Below are 21,439 nucleotides of genomic sequence, written 5' to 3'. Positions count from 1 at the left end.
CATCTGGCAAGATGTCTTTGAAGATATAATTGTCATTCTAACATTTTCCAGAAAAACCTTTACATGTCAACCCATTTAAAAATTAGTTCCAAAATGTCACTCACAGTCATTTGTGAAAAGACTTTTCTGAAATTTCTGTACACTGTCTTTCATATGCAATTGATATCTGTTGTCAATCACACATGAAATTTGGATTTTTCTATGAATATACTGCAAAAAGCAATAATATCAACGTATTGATGAGTTATTTTCCCATTTTCTGGCTCAATTGAAGCATTTTTGATCTAGAAAATCAATATATCTATCCATCTATCCATCTTTCTAGTGCCTAGTACAGTGCATGGCCACATGGTATTTGCTCAATAAATATTTGGCAAGTACATTAATCCATATAGACAATTAAAACATTTTTCTTAAAAAGTTCAAATCACTTCAAAAATATTTAATTTCAGAATAATGTTACCCTATCATATGTCATATCTATATTCATATAATATCTGGGAAGAAGGAAATAGGAAAGTTTCAAGCCACCTCTGGAAGTTGAGAGAAAATATTAAACAAACAAACAAACAAATAACTCTTCATTTATAGTATTCTCCGTCTGTGTATCCACCTGCTAAGAACTGTGTGCATACACTAAAATGGTAATGCAGCTACTTGAGAGTATAGGAAGAGGGGACTCTCAATAATCCATGTTCTTGTAGACTCTGCTGCTGTCCAAGGAATGAAGGAAATACTAACGTGAAATAACAGTGATGATGCTCGGTCATGTTCATAGATTGTATTAAATTAATTAGAGAGTTTTCTTATATAAATAACATTTCCTTCTTCTCCCTTGGTTAAACTGGATGCAGGAAATTGATCCTAATTATAACAAATATACTGATCTTCAAGAAAAATTGTTAGCAAGGATGATTAACAACAATCTTTACCCTCAAAAGTAACATAGTCTCCGTTTAGTTCAAATTTCAGGCTATAAGGATCCAAACCATGAGATGATATAACATGATTTAAATATTCTCTTTTGCACTTTAAATACAAAGTTAATTTGAATGCAAATACACATCTCCCGCCCCTCATTACATAGCTGTATCTTTTTTCCTCTCAGACTTAATTCTTAAAAGTTAGTTCAGCCATCAACAAAATAGTATCCTTTTAGTTTAAAAATAAATAAAAAACACAAACAACAGATTTACAAAATGAAAAGAAAAAGCTCTGTTTGGAATCAACATAAAAATGGGTTTTAGAAGTATGATAGCTCTTCAGAAATAAAAAATAATTATTAAAACACTAACAATAATATTTAACTCCAGATTATCTGTGGAAGAAGACAGGTAATTAGTTTAACTAAACTACTTTAGCATGCCCACAGCAAATGAATGCCCCATAAATACTGTTGTTATTTCTCTTATTCTGAGGAGGAAAAGTAATAGATTTTGAGTCTGGAGTCCTATGGTTCCATACTGGCTTAAGTAATTGTAGACAAACAGGCCCCTTCCCTTCTCTGGGCCTTAATTTCCTCACTTACAAAGGAAGGATCATCTTTTAGTACTATTCAGTTCTTAAATGACATGATTTTCTAATTATCAATTTTATAAACATGCTATAAGATTAATTCTATGCATCTGTCTTCTTCAGTCTTCATGATAATTCAAACATAATCTAATCAAAATTAATTACAAAATGTTAAAACAGGCCAGTGTTACTGATTTAAAATTTTAAGTCACTGCCCTCCTTTGTTAGAGTAAAAAACACAAAAAAATTTAAGTGTTGAATTATATTTATCAATGCATTTTTAGGAAGGTCATAGAGATTTCTTCTTTTCTTCCTGCTCCCATCATTCCCTTTCTTCACTTTAGTTTCCTTTTATTCCCTTAATTTCTTCCTCCTATATATACTTGTCTTTTCTAACTGGAAATGGAAGGGAAAAACTGCCTTTCAGGATTTTTAATACAGCAGGGAGAAAAAAAAAAATTACCTTTCCAGGTAATCCAAATGCAAAGAGTCCAAGATCTTCATAAGATGTCACAGCTGTTGAGAGAAATTATAATTGTTATTTTTACACAATACTATTAAATTTAAAGCAGAAGTACTGACTTGGGGGAAGTTGAAAACTTATGATCCATAAAGATAATGTCCTCTTATAGCACTTAGCAGTTCCCAAGGTTGTCTAACTACCCAGGTTGCATTAATTCAAATAATAATTACTCAAGAACAACCCACTTCTCACTGAACAGCACTCACAGACTACATTGTCCAAATACAAATTTTCATTGACAAGTTTCTAAAAACTGTCTATGTAAATAAAGCTTAATAAAGTATAAAAGCTATATCATTCTTTCAGAGACATTCACTTTTCCAGGCTACCTAGGATATAATGTATTCAGATGGAAACAATACCTTCATCCTGTGATAAGGGAATATATTTTCTTTCTCATCATAGAGAGTATGAAATTATATTTTCATTCCACATGTTCTAGAAGTGTGATTACAGAAAAGATGAAAATTAGATGGCCCATAAAAGAACCCAATTTGTCCTTAAATGGAAGTTTCATCTTAAAATTAGTGATACCAGAGGTAAAAATAAGAGAATTAAAAATGTTTATATAATCCTAAACCAAAGCTGTGGTTTTTCCAGTAGTCATGTATGGATGTAAGAGTTGGACCATCAAGAAGGCTGAGTGTCAAAAATTGATGCTTTCAAATTGCAGTGCTAGAGAAGACTCGAGAGAGTCCCTTGGACAACAAGGAGATCAAACCAGTGAATCCCAAAGGAAATCAACCCTGAATATTCATTGGAAGGACTGAAGCTGAAGCTCCAATACTTTGGCCACCTGATGTAAAGAGCAGACTTATTGGAAAAGACCCTGATGCTGAGAAAGATTGAGGGCAAGAGGAGAAGGGGTGGCAACGAATGAGATGATTAGATAGCACCACTAACTCAATGCACACAGATGTGAGCAAACTCTGTGAGATAGTGAAGGACAGGGAAGCCTGGCGTGCTACAGTTAGTTCGTGGGGCTGAGGGAGTCAGACACAACTTAGTGGCTGAACAACAAAGTTTGAGAAGTCCTTAACTTTATAGCGTTTATGCCATAAAAAAGGCAGGTTAGCAGATACTAAGACTTGACAATAGCAACACACTCTCAAGATATATATGGGTTTCTTTAAGCTATCACTATATTAACAAAAAACTCCTGTATACTTTCATCTTTTAGCACTGTTTAGCTCTAAAGTGACACGATCTTCTAATCAATTTTTTAAACATGCTATAAGGTGAACAAATTTCATCAAGTATGAAAACATAAGCATTTTGAAAACCATATGTGGTCTTTACATGTTATAACTACAAAGTTAGAAAGAAAACAGTGAAATGCTTAAAAAAATGTTTTACTTAAGAACAAAAATTTTTAACATTTTTTTATTATCAGGGTTGATCAAAGAATTTAGAGCTTTTTGCGTGACATACTTATTTTTCATTTAAAAAAATTTTTATTTAACATTTTAATTTTTTTTAGCGGGGTCATGTGGCATGAAGGATCTTAGCTCCCTGACCAGGGATCAAAGCACTGACCCCTGCATTGGGAACACGGAGTATTAACCACTGGACCACAGGGGAAGTCCCAGACACAGCTATTTTTTTAAAATGTATTTACACACTGCTCAACAGTGGGCAAGGACAATTTAATTTGGAATTTGGAATATATAATTTAATTACAAGTTGGAACCTTCATGCTTTAACAATGAAAGATTTCCTAGGATAATTTCCTAGGATAATCCGAGAGGGGCAGATTGTAGACATATTTTAAACATAAAAAAAAAAAAAAGTTAAATAACTGAGATCTGGAATTTTTTCCTCTACTTGAAATGCCCAAATTCTATTTTTCCAAATGCATATGTTCTAAAGTGAATGTCATCACAAAAATTAATAATTATTTCAACTAATAAATCTCTACAAGTTTGTTTCAAAGTTCCTAAACATAATTAAGTAATAATGTTATTTATAGGGATACAATTTTTTATATTTAACATTCCAAAGACTTGGTGTTATATATTCAACCAGAAAAAGCTCTAAATATTAGCTTCTAATTTGACATTGGGAAGGGAATTTTGTTACATACTATGTGTATGTGAACCAAATCTTCAGGAGGTCTCTGATTTGTCACTATGAAGCATGAGATTAAAGGAACATCATTGAAAATAAAAATAAAAAATAAAGGAACATCATTGTTCATTTTCAGCATCTCTCTTTCATATTACAGTTGAAAGTGTTATTTAAAAAAACTTTCCTTCCAAGGACTTAAAGCAAGGAGGCTTTCAGTGTTATACATGGAAATACATCACATAACTTGCTTAAAAAATTGCCTATTTTGCATTAGTTTCTTTGTCAGGGAGCAAGTTATCAAGATAATACTCTTCAAAAAATGTGGCTAGGAAAAAAAAAAAAATGTGGCTAGGATTTGTTTCACTTTTAAATAGGAGAAAACAAGTATGGCAAGAATACTGAAGCAGGTTGCCATTTGCTACTCCAGGGGATCTTCTCAACTCAGGGATAGAACCCACTTCTCTTTGCATCTATTGCATTGGCAGGTGGATTCTTTACCACTGTGCCATTTAGAGAGCCCCATAAATTATATATTAGTAAACATGAAAAGTTACTTGAGAAGAAAAGGAGGAGAGGGTGGCAGGTATGGAGAGAGTAACATGAAAACATCCATTACCATACGTAAAATAGATAGCCAGTGGGAATTTGTTGTATGACTCAGAAAACTCAAATGGGGCTGGATGACAACCTAGAGGGGTGGGATAGGGAGGGAGGTGGGAGGGATGTTCAAGTGGGAGGGGACATGGGTAAACCTATGGCTGATTCACATTGATGTTTGGTAGAAACCAATGCAATACTGTAAAGCAATTATCCTTCTATTAAAAATAAATAAATAAATAAATAGAAATTTTTTAAAAAGCAAGTAACTTTGCTATAGGCAAAAATAATACTGAAATAACCCAAAAAGAACTGATATTTCAATTACCTAAATTTAAATAAATAAAACACTTAGTCTTAATCTTTAAATTAGAACATTACTCCAAAAAATATAACCACACTAACAGCTTAATGAAGATAGCTGTAACTGCAACTTCAGACAACAATGGCATACATCTTAGCAATCTCAAATTAATTCTGTTATTTTCTAGTTTTTTAAAAATATCTCTAAATACAGCAGAGCCCCAAATTCAGAGTGAAAAAAGGTTTAGACTTTTAAACGGAGACTATTATGTTCAAATCCTAATTCTAGTTTTCAAGTCAGCAGATCTGGCTAGTCATTCAGTTCCATAACTGTCATCTTACTTCTTTTATGTTGCAAAAATTAGAAGTACTTTTCCATGTCTGAGACATCATGAGTATGAATAATGGCTTCTGGCCTAATATTGAGGCATTGCTAAAATAAAATATGTACATAGCCAAATGCTTTATCTCCACATTCACTTTTTAACAGTTTTTTGAATCATTTTGACACATAAACCAAAACAATAGTGAAATACTTTTAAAATTCTGTTCTATCATTTGGACAATTAAGTGTACATTGGAACTGACTTCAGAATGTAATCTCAACAATGAACCTTGAAAACATTTATAATATTTGACCCCTGGGAGCGTGCATATTAGGAAATAAGGCTAAAATCAGAGAAATCACCGTATGCAAAAATACTCATTATGCATTATTATATTGAAAACAAAGAATACCTAAATGCTCAATGATGATAAACTGGTTAAGTAAATTATGGTAGGTATATCTAGTAGAATAATATGCAGCCATTAAAAGCTATGTTTATAATAAAATGAAAAATGTCAATATTAAGTGAAAAACAAAAGGTTTTATCAAATATGATTTATAAAGCAAAACATATGATCAGTATGTTAATACCTTATTTATAATGTTAAAGATGCTTTGAGAGCTATCAAAACAAGATATGGTAATGACCAGTCACGCTAATAGCAAATTCTTACAGAAGAGGAATAACATTAATTATGAAAATTATGAAATTAATTCAGCCTTTTACAGGAATTCAAACAAGCAATACTTGGCACAATCCTCTCTAAATAAATAACTGAAAGCAGTTACTAGCAATCTATTTTAGGAAATTAGTTTTTTATATTAAAGAAATCAATGCTATGTCTTTGAGGGGGCAGAAAGGCTGTAAATCTGAATCAAGTAAATTGGGAAAAATTTTCTTCTTTAATGTACCATCAAGGCACACTTTAGTGCTATTTTGGCTAGACCAAGAGTTTGGCCTCCACAGGAATCATTTGGAAAGCTGCTTCCCATGAAGCAGTGGAATATTTCCAGCTAGTTACTCCAGTGTTCTGTCTGCTTTGCATTTTTTCCTCAATGAAATAGGACAATTAATAAACTCTGGTTACAGTACAAAGCCCAAGTTTCAGCAGCGGCAATATTATCTTTGGAACTGGATTGAGGGACATGAGTTATTCAAATACAGTTCAACCCTCAGAAAGCAGGCCACTTGGAATGCACTCTTATTTTGAAATTCTTTTCTTTCTTGTGCTTTCCTTCATTTTCCTCCTGTCTTTTTTCTCCCTAATAGTGTCACGCAGGCCTTTCATTTATTGAATATCTCCTATGCAACTGTGCCACCACTTCTGATCTTTCTTAATGTGTATTTAAATATCAGTTTGCCAACTAAACGTGGCATGATTTTAGAGCACTCATAGTAAAAGAAAATAGAATGCAAGAGCACAAAGAACATACTCCTTTCAGGGTCACAGAAGTGAGATACCTGCAGGCACAGAGAAAGCTCTAGGGTCCCAACATACCACATGGTTCTTCAGTGAACTGGATTCACACGGTTATATCCTATAAATGCTATTCATTGGTTTTTCAACTTTAGACTCAATTTATTCATAAAACATTAATGACTTAAGATAGATTACAAAACAGAAAGTAAATACTGTCAATCTTGACAACATCAGGGTACAACAGAAGGACGACGGGAAATAGAGAAGAGGGGAAAGCAGGCACAGTATATATACAAGTATATATATATGCAACGTAGCAGAGTAAAAAGACACCATCTAAGAAACAAAAACAAAACTTTAAATGTGTTGTTTAGAGTCACAAATAATCAGTAAAAGAATTATTGAATACAAACTAATGACAATTACAAGGACTAGTGTACTCGAGCTAAATCCTCACCTTACATAATGAGGTGTCAACAAATAATATCTTAAATCAATAAATAACAGTAGAAGAATACTAGTTACACTTAGAAAGGTAACTCCCCCAAAGAAGTCAAAACAAAACTCTAAATGCTGTGAACTCTGGGAAACGGAACTAGAGGTGGGGAAAAATGGGCAGGAAAGGGTTCCAAGTCCTCCTGCGTAAGTGCACACACATATACACATGGCAAGTACATCCACATCTGTGACTGTTATTACCCTGATAAAATTAAAAGAGGAGGTTCATTTAAAAATATGTTTAATCCTGCAAAGACTTATACCCATCCTTCCCTGCAGCCCAGTAACAAAAGTTCAGTTCTGCTACAGGAAACATTCTGCCATCAAGGAAGACAATACAAACGGGTCATGACAAAAGCAGAGAACACACACAGTCTAGCTCAGGTTTTCTCCTCCTGCCACTACTGATATCTTGGACCTGGATGAGTGTTTGCAGAGGGGGCTGTTGTCTGCATTGTAGCAGGTTTAGCAGCATCCCTGGCCTCACGAGACGCCAGCAGCGCCTCACCCTGCCCACCAATTCTCAGCCTTGACAACCAGAAATGTCTTTGTGCTTAGTTGTTCAGTCAGGTCTGACTCTTTGCGACCCCGTGGACTGTAGCCCACCAGGCTCCTCTGTCCATGGGGATTCTCCAGGCAAGAATACTGGAGTGGGTTGCCATGCCCTCCTCCAGGGGATCTTCCCAAACCAGTGATTGAACCTAGGTCTCCTGCCTTGCACGCGGATTCTTTACTGTCTGAGCCACCAGGGTCTTCAGACGCTGCCACATGCCCCTAGGGGAGAAAAATCAAGGCAAGATGAGAACTACTTACCAGCAGAAAGGATGAGACAAGACCACCATTCACTGAAGATGGAGTCCCGTAATCAGCCCACTTAATTAATTGTGGGAATACTGAACTATGCTCATTAATCACAAGAAAAAGATACAAAATTATAAATAGTGTGGGCAGCTGTCATACCAAACAATAAACAAATACTGTGAGCACTGAGATAGGAAATAGGAATCTACTGTCTTTCAATCAGTTTCAGTCTCATTTGCTCTCACAATGAGAGCATCTCAGTGCTGAATGGGACCCTAAGGAGATCCAAAGCCTTCACATATGTAGGGGAAAAATAAAAGGCTCTCAACTTTATTGAGAAATGGTATCTTGGTGTCCAACATGTAACTTTGTACACTCTATTTTATAAACTATACAATAAATTTTCAAAGGTACTTCTGACATATGTAATTTCTGCCTGTGTGTTAAATTTGGAACTTTTAAAATAGAATCCCTCTGTAGCTCTAATATATCCATCCATCATCACCCACATACCCAGCTTTTATTAAACACCCTCTGTTTGGTAGATGCTGAGAAAACAATGGCTAATGCTTTCAACACACACTAAAATTTCCAGGAATATAATTACTATGTTTGGTTTTGTTTGGAACTTTGCCAAAAACTGTTTCCCATTTAGAAAAATCATATCACTAACAGCGTTTATTTTGTTTTTGTTTCTCCTTTACTTTGCTATATGGCATTATATTAATGTACTGTATTGGTTTCCTATGGCTGCGTAACAAAGTATCACAAATTTGGCGACTTAAAGGAGCAGAAATTTATTCTCTCATAATTCTAGAAGTCAGAAGGCCAGAATCAGTCTCACTGAGTCAGTATCAGGGTAGCAGAAAGGCCACAGTTTCTGTAGAGGCCCTAGAGGAAATCTGTTCCTTGCCTCTTCCAGCTTCCGGTGACAGCTGGCCTGACTTGATTTGGGCCAGATCACTCCCATCTCTGCCTCTGTGGTCATAATTGCCTTCTCCACTGCTGTCTGAGCGCTCTCTTTCTACCTGTGACCAGGTAACTGCACTGAGTCCACAAAATAGTCTGCCTCGCAAAGTCCCTTTTTTTGCCATCAGTGGTAACATTCACAGGGATTAGAATCTGGATGTGTTTTGGGGGCACCTTTACTTAGCAATGGACATGAGTTTGAGTAGGCTACGGGAGTTGGTGATGGACAGGGAAGCCTGGCATGCTGCAGTCCACGGGATCGCAAGGAGTCAGACACGACTGAGCGACTGAACCAAAATGAACTAATTTAGCCCACCACAAGTGGGTTATAATACCTATAGGAATTCACTTCAGGTAATATAAGAAACATTTTGAATTTTTTTTTTAACAAAAAGAGGGTGCTGTGATAGATTTCAAATCACCACTCTAGCATGTTTCATTAAAAAAAAAAATGGGGAGGGCAAGGGGGTCATTTTACTCTTTATTTTCTCATTATTGCTAAAAAATAAAATCCTCATAAAAGAATTGTAACCGTTAGAAAGAGGAAGATGTGTTCTCTTTCTCAGTGGGCTCTCAGAAGGACCAAACTTCTCTTTGGAAGCAACAACTGGTGAATCCTAGTATCTACTTTGACTCTTTTCCAACCACCTCAATTACTTCTCACTGCCTCAACAAAAGTTCCAAAATCCTTAAGATCTGACCCTTGTCTATTTATTCAGTTTCATCTTCTTCTTTGTATCTTAAGCATAAATAACAGTAAACTAGTTTTGGTATGGTGGGTAAAATATTCAGTATGTACCTTTGTATGTGCAGGAATATTCTCTCTTGCCTTGTCTATTGGTCAAATTCCTTTTTAGCTAGGTCCTCCCACATACTGGCTGACCCTCACCACCCCCCTCACCCCCCACTGAGACAAGGCAAAACATTCTCTCCTCTGAGCTATCATTATACCTTGCACATATTTAAATGATCACACTACATTATAAATCATTTGCTTATATATTTGTCTCCCCTTCTAGATTATGAGCTTTTTTAAGAGAAGGAAGTAAGTCATTTATCTCTGTAATCCTCACAGATAAATGAGTATAGGATGAATGAGTGAGCCTCTATCCTGGGCCTCACTTCTAGGACCGGTCCGTCTAATTTTACTTCAGAGTGCACATATCCAAAACTGAACTCATTTTTATTTTGAACTAGCATCTCCTGCTGTGTTCTTATGTCCACTAATGACACTATCATTAATCCAGTGGCCTGTGTCAGAAATCTGGGAGATATCCTCAGACAGACCCTCCTCCACATTCAGTCTAACTTCCCCAAGTTTCTTAACTTGCTTTTTTCTCCTTTTATTCTCTTTGTTAATACCTTGCTTTAATCTTCCACTATTTGATTCTTAGACTTCTGTAACAGCCAGGTCTGACTGCTAATATACTGCTAATCTAACAGTTAGTATGAATTAGAGCTAGACAGACAAATGAGAAAGGCATTCCCTTCAGGAAGAAGAAAAAGAAATGGATTTCTATCCTGAACAAAATCCTGAAGGCAAGCATGATCTGGAGAGCTGACTGCACCTTTGTGAAAAGAATTACTTCAACCTGCAGGTGCCTCTCAGACCTGCTGTTTGGCTGTTGTCCTGGAATTCCCTCCACTTCTCCCCTGTGCTGTGTGTGTGTAAGTTGCTCAGTCATGTCCAACTCTTTGCAACCCCATGGACTGTGGCCTACCAGGCTCCTCGGTCCGTGGGATTCTCCAAGCAACAACACTGGAGTGGGTTGCCATTCCCTTCTGCGGGGGATCTTCCCAACCAGGGATTGAACAGGTGGGTTCTTGACTGTCTGATCCACCAGGGAGCTTCTTTCTTGTGCTAGATTCCCTAATTTTTTTGGTACTACCTAACTTTGGTAAGCTGAGCACCGAAGCAGAGCGCTGAAGAATTCATGCTTTTCAACTGTGGTGTTAGAGATGACTCCTGAGAGTCCTTTGGACAGCAAGGAGATCCAACCAGTCAATCCTAAAGGAAATCAGTCCTGAATATTCATTGGAAGGACTGATGCTGAAGCTGAAGCTCCAATACCCTGGCCACCTGATGTGAAGAACTGACTCACTGGAAAAGACCCTGATGCTGGGAAAGACTGAAGGCAGGAGGAGAAGGGGACGACAGAGGGTGAGATGGTTGGATGGCATCACCATCAGGTTTGATGGACATGAGTCTGAGCAGGCTCTGGGAGTTGGTGATGGACAGGGAAGCCTGGTGTGCCACAGTCCATGGGGTTGCAAAGAGTTGGACACGACTGAGTGACTGAACTGAACTGAACATTGGTAAATGGCATCCTCCATTGCTCATTACATAAGAGTGTATGGGAGATAATTTTTTTGAGTCTTTTATGTCATTATTCTCCCGGTACAATTAAATAATAGTTTGGCAAGATGTAGCATTCTATATTGAGATCATTTTCCTCAAGAATTCTGAAGGTATTGCTTTATAGTCTTCTTATTTATAGTTCTTCCTGGGAAGTCTTTCGTCACTATAGTTTTTGATTCTTTGCATAAGAATTTTTTGTTTCTCCTTTCTGAAGCTTTCAGTATAGTCTCTTTACAACTGTATTTCTAATTTTTCATAAAGATGCATCTTGATATGAATTCTTTTATAATTATTACACTGGTTACCTGGAAAAATTCTCTCAATCTGGAAACTAATTTCTTTCAGTTACAAAAACTTTGCTTGTATTATTTTGTTGATAATTTCCTATCATCTAATTTTTCTGTTTTTATGGAATTCCTATTATTTGCATGCTGAACCTCCTGGACTGATCCTCTCATTTTCTTATATTTTTTCTCCCATTTTCAAGCTCCTTGTCTTTTTATTTCCCCTCAGGAAATTTCCTTAACTCTTTCAACCCAGCTACTAAATTAATTTTAAATTTAATTTCTAACATCTAGGACTCTTATATTCTTACTATATGCTTGAAATAGTTTCTTGTTCTTATTTCAATAATGTAATATCTTCTTTTGGTTCTCTGAAGCTATTAAATATAGTTTTTAAAATTTTCATCTGGTCTGTGAATTATCTCTGTTTCCTCTTTCCCTCTGAGTTTGTTTCTTTTCTTAATTTTTTTTTTAACAGATTTTATTTTTACAGCAGTTTTAGGTTCAGAGCAAAATTGAGCAGAGAGTATAGACAGTCTTCACATTCTATCCCCACACATGCACAGCCCCACCCAGTATCAAAATCCCCCACCAGAGGGGTACATTTGTCACATCAGTGAATCTACACTGACACATCATTATCACCACAAGTCCACAGATTAGAGTTCATCCTTGGTGCTGTACATTCTATGGTTTTGACAAATGAATAACAACATGTATTTACCAGTATAGTATCATACAGAATAGTCTCACTGCCTTAAATTTCATCTATGCTTCCATCTATTCATTGCTCCCTTCCTTCTTAAGCCCTGACAACTACTGATCTTCTCACTGTCTCCATAGTTTTATCCTTCCTAGAATGTCATATAGTTGGAACCATACAGAATGTAGCCTTTTTACACTGGGTTTTTCATTTAGCAAGATGCCTTTATAAGATTCCTCCATGTCTGAATCTTTTCAAGGCTTGACAGTTCATTTCTCTGAAGTGCTGAAGTATCTATATTAACTGAACAGACCACAGTTTATCCATTCACTTACTGAAGGGCATCTTCATTACTTCTAAATTCTGACAATTATGAATAAATATCCATGCTCATAAATTTTCAATTCATGTAGGTAAATACTAATACAAATGTTGGATCCAGGGTTAGCCTCTATACCTTTTCATCACGGTCTTCACATTTGTTTTGTCAGTATTTTACTTTCAAAATTATAGGACAGATACTTTCTCACATTTGGAAATTGCATTTGGAGTATGAGAAGAAGAGTCCAGAATAATTCTAAGGTCTTTGGCCTGAGCAACTAGAAGGAAGATTTATCATTTACTTAGATAGGAAAACAGTGGAAAGTGTAGACTGGCAGTGTAAAGAGGGAAATTTGAGATTAGCGTATTAAATATCCAAGTGGCAATATCATGAAGGAAGCTGAATGAGTCTGAAATTCAGGGGAAGAGATTCAAGCTAGGGGTATCAATTTTAGGGCTGTAATGAGCCCAAGGGTGTAAAAGAAAAGAGATCAGGGGAACAATACCAGGGATACTCCAATGTTTAGAAGACGGGGAGATAAGGATTTAGCAGAGGAAAAGCATATTCTGTGAAGGAAATAAACGGGAAGGAAACCAGGAGACTGTGAATAAGCGTTTTACAGAGGAAGGTGTGACCAACTGTGTCCAGTGGTGCTGACTAGTCAACTAAGATGAAGATAGAACTGACCACTGGCTCAGCAAGGTGGAAGACGCTGGTACAATAATTTCTGTGTAATAATGGGGAAAGGCTGACTGAAGAGTGTTCAAGAGAGAATAAGAGGAAGGGGAAGTATCTGGTAGGGACAACTGTTTTGACAAGCGCTTTACTACGACGGTGTGCATGTGTGCTAAGTTGCTTTAGTTGTGTCCGACTCTTCATGACCCTATAGATTGGGGCCCTCCAGGCCCTCTGTCCATGGGATTCTCCAGGTGCAGTGGGTTGCCATGAAATCTTCCAGGGGATCTTCCTGACCCAGGGATTGAACTTGAGTCTCTTGCACTGGCAGGCAGGTTCTTTACCACTAGTGCCACCTGATAGTCACCCCCTATGAAGGCATGGAGTATAGTGAACGAATGCAGAGTCATTTTTTAAGTGGAAGAAATTATAATCTATTTGTAAACTGATAGAAAGAAAGGTACAAAGATGATGAAAAAAAAGAGAGAAGGGAGAAAGTGGCTGGAATACTGTAGGTGAGAGCAGACGGGGTCACAGCAGAAGTGGAGGGGCTAGCCTCAGACAGGAACACAGAGAGTTCATCCAAAGTAACAACATAAGGCGCAGGTGAAGATGGGTGGGTGGAAGTGGTAGTAAGAGCTTATAAAGTTCTTTTATGATTGTTTCTGTTTTCTCAGTGAAAAAGAAAGTGAGGATATCAGGTAAGAATGAAATCAAGGAGAATGTGTTGAAGGTCTGAGAGAAAGAAGAAATGAAAGTCATCTCCTAGATAGCAGAGGAAGCAAGTGAATGAACTGAAGAAGTTAATAAGGATTAGACGATAGCATCACAGATCCACTAGACACTGAGTTACAGTGACATTAATCTGCATGGCTGTATGCTCTTCTTCAGGAATAGTCAACTGCACAGGTGCATGTGTGAGGTAGGCTGTTACATTTAACTGCGATTGGAGTTTTGCCAGGAAAGTAGTATGGTGAAAGGGAGGAGCAAGGGTGTGATTGTAACAACAAGAAACTTCAACTGGATACAGAGAGGAAATATGGACAAGAGAGTGAAGCAGAGAGCAAAAGTAGTAGATCGATGAACTCAAGCCCACGTGGGGGCAAAGAATCACCAGAGTTGGAGTACTTGAGGGAATGAATTTTTTAAAAATTTAAAAAGATGGTAGTTTTTGGAGGGTGGATTCTTGAAAATGAGATTTTGAAGAGGATGAAATTTCAGTAAAGACAAGATCAATGGTATGACCAGGGAAATACGTAGCTGAGGTAGGCAGAGAATATAATCATTAGAAGAGAAAAAGTTAAGGAAATGGAAGTACTAGATTATCTGCATGGGTACTGAAATCATCCCGTACCCATCCAGATGGGGTAATACTTAAGAAACTGAAAGGAAAGCAGAAGCTAAAATGTTCATAAAATGACAAAACGTGGCTGAGGAGTCTGTATATGATATCCATAAGGTAGAAGTTATGAGATTCAAAGCTGGGGTTTAGGGAGAAGAAGTGGAAATGAGATGTCAGTAGCACATCTATCCTATCTTTAGACCAGTATGAGGGACATGGAAGAGAAAAGAGAGGCCACTTGAGTGCAGGGAAAGCAGTGTTCACAGAGAAGTCTTAGGTTCTCCTAGAGTGAGAAAGGTAAGGAAATATTCGGAAGAGTTGAGGGGAACTATATTCAATATCCTGTGATAAACCATAATGGAAAAGAATACGAAAAAATGCACATATTTGTATAACTGAATCACTCTGTTGTGTAGCAGAAATTAACACAACACTGTAAATCAACTATACTTCAATAAAATTAAAAAAAGAAAAAGACAGAACTATGTTGGGTGGGTCTGGGAAATGAAGGATAACATAGGATTCTTGAACTGGTTGACATAAATTGAGTGACATAAATTGACATAAATTAAGTGGTATAAGATCATTAATTCAAATGATCTCAAGGCAAATAATGATGACAATGCAGTGAGTGGTGGGGATCAAGGACTAGGAAGTAGAGTCCCGACCAGATACAGGCTGAGTTCTAAGACTCTGATTCTCTTCTGTTGACACTGACGTGGAAACCAGAGGAGGGGAGCTCTTCATTTATTCCCAGAGCATAAACATTTCCCTAGAGAATCATAATGAGCCAACTGTTTTGGGGACGCAGTACAGTATGTACAGCGCCTTGGGGGAACTCCCTGGTGGTCCAGTGGTTAAGACTCTGCTTCTACTGCAGGGAGCATGGGTTCAATTTCTGGTTGGGGAACTAAGATCCCACATGCCATGCAGCCTATATATATATATATACACACACACATACTTTGCAATCCTTACAGGTTCTGGCCCAGTGAGAACTCATAATAATAAAAGCTACTAGCATTTTACCAAGGACTTGACATTTTACGTATGTCATTATATTTCATTCTCACAATAATCCCAAGAGAAAAGTATTATCACAACCATTTTAGAATTGGCAAACAAAGGTTTCCTGGGTCGGGGAGATCCTCTGGAGAAGGGAATGGCTTCCCACTCCAGTATTCTTGCCTGGAGAATTCCATGGACAAAGGAGCCTGGCGGGCTACAGTCCATGGGGATGCAGAGTTGGACATGACTGAGTGACTAAGTACAAACTAAGGCTAGAGAGATTAAGGTAACTTATATGCCTCCTCAGATCTCAAGAAAAGTCCAGACAGATTCCAAATCTTATATAAAATCAAAAATAGCAGAATTTCATGAAAAGAAATCCTTTACTTTTATAAAGGTAGAATTTCTCTTGCACTCTAGGCAAATAATGAAGCTAATCTGTAAAGACTTGTGATAATCCTTTCTCCAACCAACGAATCCAATCTGAATACTCTTTTAAGACAGCCCAACAAACTAGAGAGAAATTTAGCTGTGCATTATTTTCTAGCATATATATAGCATATGCATATGCTATATATATATATATATGATTTGTTATTATTTTTAAAGCCTACCTCCATAGAGAACTTTACAGTGACTGAAGGAATTCAATCAACAGCAGACAGGTGCAGCAGTGTGTATGAAGAATCATGAAGAAGTTAGTTCATGGACCAAGTAAGCTACAAAAATCAAAGAAAAAGAAAAAAGAAAGAGAAACAGAGCTTTTCACTTTACATGCCCCAAAGTTATAGAAAAGAACAAAAGACGTCAGAATTTTAAAGTTAAGTACATATAATCTGAAGGAAAATAAAACAAAAAAAAATAGCATTAGTTGGAAATCTTCATAAATTGAATATACTTCCAAATAATTTAAATTAATAAAGCAAAACACTTCAGTTAATGAAGACATAATTGCCACATGATTGACTAACATATTAATCTTTTAGTAGAAACCATGATAAAAATAACCTATAAAGATGTTAGATAAACTATCCCAAGTAAAAATAACTTTTTCAAACAAAGAAGCAAAATTTCAAAACATGCATTAAAATTCAGTCACCTTTCAGCAGGATTTACAAATATACTTCTTTAATGCTCTTATTCCTGAATTTGGGATGTTGTTATGAACAACTTGTTACTTTGCGATTAATATCATTGCATCATTTCCTAGCATTTCTATCTGAATGCACAGTCACCCAAGCCCCTTGCAAGCAAAGGAATGTATTTGTTGGTTGAATGACCAAAAGCAATGACACAATTTACAGCTATGAACTATGGATCCTAAGTCAGTGTTGAGTAAGAGTCCCCTGGAGGACTTTTAAAAAGAGATTTCTGAATCCTACCTCATATTCTTGGAATTAGAATCCCTGAGGCTTAGAAACCTCTGTTTACAGAACAATCTGCAGGTGTGTCTGATGCATAGCCAGATTAAAAAGACTAGATCTGTGGATTTAGAACTCTGTTTTCAAGAGTCTTAAAATACTCAAGAAACACCCGTTCCAACCAGAACAATCCCATTTTTATCTATTTTATATATCTGTTCTGTTTCTTAAGAACCTGAAAACAACAGGGCAAAGTGAACCCATCAGATAGGGCAAAGTGAACCCAGCCACATAAGACTTAAACTTGTGATTCTGGCATCATAACTGTCCTAATCCAAAGGTAGATCAGACTAGACAGATAAAAAGACCAGGACTGGTGGACACAGAGTATTTGTTAATGACAAAAGAAAAATTTTAAGAAAGCAGTTCCGTGATTCATACACTTCTATTTATTGCAACTTAAAAGGACTATTCAATACATGACTGAACTGCATAAGTGGAAAAAACTTACATATATATATATATATATTTATATACATCTATATATGGGGGGCAAAGACAGCAGTAGTAGATCTGGGAAGGTGTTCTCCAGAAAGTGATCACCCTAGGAGAAAGATGATCAGCATGAACACCTGAGTACTGCTTCTCCCTAACACAAGGTCTGGATCCTTTAAACACCTTTCAGGTGCTTCCCCTAATCTATTCTAACCTAGAAAACCATGTCATGTGTTGTGGAGAAAGGCAAGGAAGGATGCTGGTTTCCTCCTCCTCGTCTGTCCTCGGCTATTCCCCTGAAGGACTGGGTCCATATATTCTGACCTTCTGAAATTCTCCATTTCAAACACCCTACCTAATATTCCCACTGGAAATTAGATCTGAGACAGCCAACCTGATGTAGGTAGACATGATCTCAATAGGCTATTTTATCAAATAAATAAGCACACATTTTACTTACCTGTCTGAATACACAAGCTAAGCAGGAGATGAACTGAGTAAGAAGCCAGGAGAGCGACTATCAGCAGCAAGAAACTAAAACATAAAAGAGTACATGGTCAAATTTGTCCCCTAAAAGTTTCCTTTTTATGGTATTTCATTCAAAAAACATGTTTTTTTCCCACATTCAAACGGTCACGTGCATGCGTGCATGAGTGCTAAGTCGCTTCAGTCATGTTTGATTCTTTGCAACCCTATGGACTGTAGCCCTCTAGGCTCCTCTGTCTTCTTTCCAACTTAAGTAAGTTTCAGTTGTGAAATCCCATTATCTTTTTTTCTTTCCTCAATCCCTCCCCTTTTAATGATGCGTTGCTGCTGTTTAGTCATTTAAGTCGTGTCCAACTCTTGCAACCCCATGGACTGTAGCCCTCCAGGCTCCTCTGTCCATGAGATTCTCCAGGCAAGAATACTAGAGTGGATTGCCATTCCCTCTTCCAGGGGATCTTCCTGACCCGGGGATTGAATCCATGTCTCTTTATCTCCTGCATTGGCAGGTGGGTTCTTTACTGCTGAGTCACCTGGGCAGCCCGCAATGATAAGTACCTCCCTATAATTTTGAATAAACACTGCATTTCAGCATCTATTAAACATACTCAACAAACCAATCCAAAAAAATACAGTTAACTTTTAATGACACGATTTGAAAAATGTGTAATGTAATAATTGGGGTCCTCTCACCAAAAGTATGAAAAGAAATAGCATACATAATCCCTTACTTATTCTCAGGAAGCTACTGGCAAGACAAGTTTCCAGAGGAGTGCTCCTAAAGTTGAAGAAATTCTATCTTTGCAGTCCACTTAATACTTGTTAATAAGTAGCAAAATGGAGAGGTGAAAGTACACTTGTCAACTGATGTCAGAGACCTCACAAAATAAGGTTGGCATCACCAGATGGAAACTGTGATATGATTCAGCAAGCACCCATTCAGTGGTATATATCTGCATGTGAGATCCTGCAGTAAAAAATGTGATTTTTCAAATGGAACTAAGAAATAAGTCCTATGATTATGTCTTGCCTGAGGTGTCATACATAGCTTTTAAGTTTTAAAACTATGAAAGTTTGCAAATACATCCCATAATAAAAGCAAGTTGGGTTACTTAGAAGTTGGTTAGCTAACCAAGAAATTCAAAGTAAAAGCAAAAATGAACCTACATGAGACTGTATTTTAAATTTCCTAGAAAAAATAGGTCTGCTTGTACTGACAAAACAAACATGTTCATTCATTCTATTAAGCATGATGCTCCATGCTTAGGATAAGATCTAGTCCTAACGGATTTCAGAGTTCAGTGGGGAAAATAACTTGCAAACAGATAATTACATTATAATAAAAGAATGAATATAAAAGTACTATGGAAACACAGAAAAGACAGCAATGTCTTCTGTCTTGGCAAACTGGCCTATTAGCTGAGTCTTAAAAGATGTAAGGGAATAAACACAGTGTACATGTCTAGCCTCAGAAAGTGAAACAAGACTACTTAACAGGAGGTGAGAAAGAGATGGAGAGAAACCAAAGGATTATATGTTTTATTTACAGTCACAAAATCGCTATTTATAAATAATCTGCATGACTGATAAACTCTGATTTACTTTGGCCCACTGAACACAACAAATAAGCCACTTGTTAAGGTTATTAAGGAATGTGGATCAAGTTTCTATTTTTTTTTAATTAAACACACTTTGGATAAAAAATACAAATTATATAGCATCCTTTCAAGGTACAGACTAGCAACAATATAAGAATAAGAGGAACCCCAGAAATAACTAGAAATTGTATAATACCAAGTCATACAGCCTATCTCTTTGCTTCTCAATGTACTATCAAAATTAAAAAAAGAAAAAATAGTAAAACAAGAAAAAAACTCACCTAAATCCAAGGATACCAGTATGAGCCATAACATAAGCTAAGCCAAGGATGCCACTTCCCATGATGGCATTCATCAAATTAAACACTGAGAAACCAAATGAAGCACCTCGGGATCTCTGGGTGTGAACTTCCTGTAAGCACACGAATTGATAGAGTTAAGTGTTTGAATGGTGAAGTCCAACTTTGGTCAAGAAATGACTGACAGGGTATGGAGAGTCTCCTAAAACCACAGACATACTGTGACATTCTAGTCGCTCAACCAGCAACTAGGACCTCTTCTCCTTTCCTTTCCTTCTCACTTCCCACTAGTGCAGCTCCAGAAATCCAGTTTCCTGGGAAAATCATCTCCACCTGCGCAGAGACCCAGTAGGCTTCAGGAAGAAAGCATGACTAACCTTGTAACTGCAAAAGATGAAGATAGGGTAAAATGGGGTGGGGACAGGGAGCAGGCAGATGGCCTCAAGCTCACGTGATAACTGAAGAATCCCTGAGTCAGCTCGAGGTTGCTTTAGACAACTGTTGCTTCCCAATTACTAGGATTGCAAAACTAATCTCTATTTATACACTTAGTGAATTAAGTCTGCCCAACTGAAAAGATGGGCAGGGAATGCCATGCAATGACGATATTGTAAATAGAAGCAATTCACGTTGCTCTGGGGAGGATACGCCTTGAAAACACTCTCCCCTAAAATAGCATTTGGGAATAAAGTCGTAGAAACTGTTACTGCCTTGGGACTTAAGTTAAAGGGCCGACGTGCCCACTGCACAGGCTTTAGGGTCAGGGAAGTGCCAAGTACTTATTACCAGGCCACCCACGCTCCTTCACGGTTAAGTATATCTGTAGTAAGATGTTTACAGGTCCCCAATGACTAAGCTGAGAAAAGCAAAATCTTGTGACTCTTGCAAAAAGCTCACAAGACTGGTGGAAAAAAACGAGAAGCCGACAAAGATACTGAGAGCAGTGAGTTGCATAACCGTGGGGCTGCTCCCCTAGTGGGGTCCCCTGCCTCCACCTGCTGCTGCGTCTCTTCCACCTGAGCCTGCAGCTTCAGCTTTTCTTTCTAGGGCAGGTAGGGTCCTATCTCACTGATGAACTCCACCAGATCTCGAAATCTCAGCTGCTGCCTTTGGGCCCCAGGTCCTAAGCTTCTCCCCTCTCCCCTTGCCATCCCCCTTTTTCCCCCCGGTCTTATTTGGCAGTCACTTCAGAACGGGGAGCCAGCGGAGCAAACTTACGTTGCTAAGCAACGGGCTAGACTCTTCCGCCTCCGCCTCTTCGGGCTCCCGAGTAGAGACAAACCAGCCGGGCTCGGCGTTGATGACCCCCGCTGGGACCTCCATGCTGCTCGCCGGTCGACTCCCCAGCCCATCCACTAGCTGCTACCCCTGCCCTCCCGCCGTAGTAGCGCTGGAGGCGGGCCCACGTTCCCGGCCCTTCCGGGTTCCCGTACCTCACCAGGGCCGGGACGAAAAGAGGGATCGACGTGATCTGGTGACGCTCGCCTC

At 37.6% G+C, this 21,439-nt stretch overlaps 1 protein-coding gene across 3 annotated transcripts in view; it reads right to left on the bottom strand.

Annotated features, from left to right (window-relative positions):
• Positions 1-21,411, bottom strand: part of SLC38A6 (solute carrier family 38 member 6) — a 68,418-nt gene extending 47,007 nt beyond the window's left edge. For 2 of the 3 annotated variants that reach the window (XM_043472232.1, XM_043472233.1), the window contains exons 1-4: positions 21,170-21,411; positions 19,934-20,064; positions 18,032-18,105; positions 1,979-2,031 (exon numbers count right to left, since the gene is read on the bottom strand). In XM_043472232.1, coding sequence (XP_043328167.1) covers positions 1,979-2,031; positions 18,032-18,105; positions 19,934-20,064; positions 21,170-21,274 — 363 coding nt within the window. In that variant the 5' untranslated portion in view covers positions 21,275-21,411. Of the gene's footprint in view, positions 1-1,978; positions 2,032-7,953; positions 8,027-16,329; positions 16,435-18,031; positions 18,106-19,933; positions 20,065-21,169 lie in introns of those variants that run through there. The other variant, XM_043472236.1, reaches the window with a different exon arrangement.
• Positions 21,412-21,439: the final 28 nt, after the last annotated feature.

The sequence above is a fragment of the Cervus canadensis genome, chromosome 6, assembly GCF_019320065.1.
Source record: "Cervus canadensis isolate Bull #8, Minnesota chromosome 6, ASM1932006v1, whole genome shotgun sequence".
In the NCBI taxonomy this organism is placed as follows: Eukaryota; Metazoa; Chordata; class Mammalia; order Artiodactyla; family Cervidae; genus Cervus; species Cervus canadensis.
Note: the sequence above shows the minus strand (reverse complement) of the source record. Positions and strands in the feature narration are given on the sequence as shown.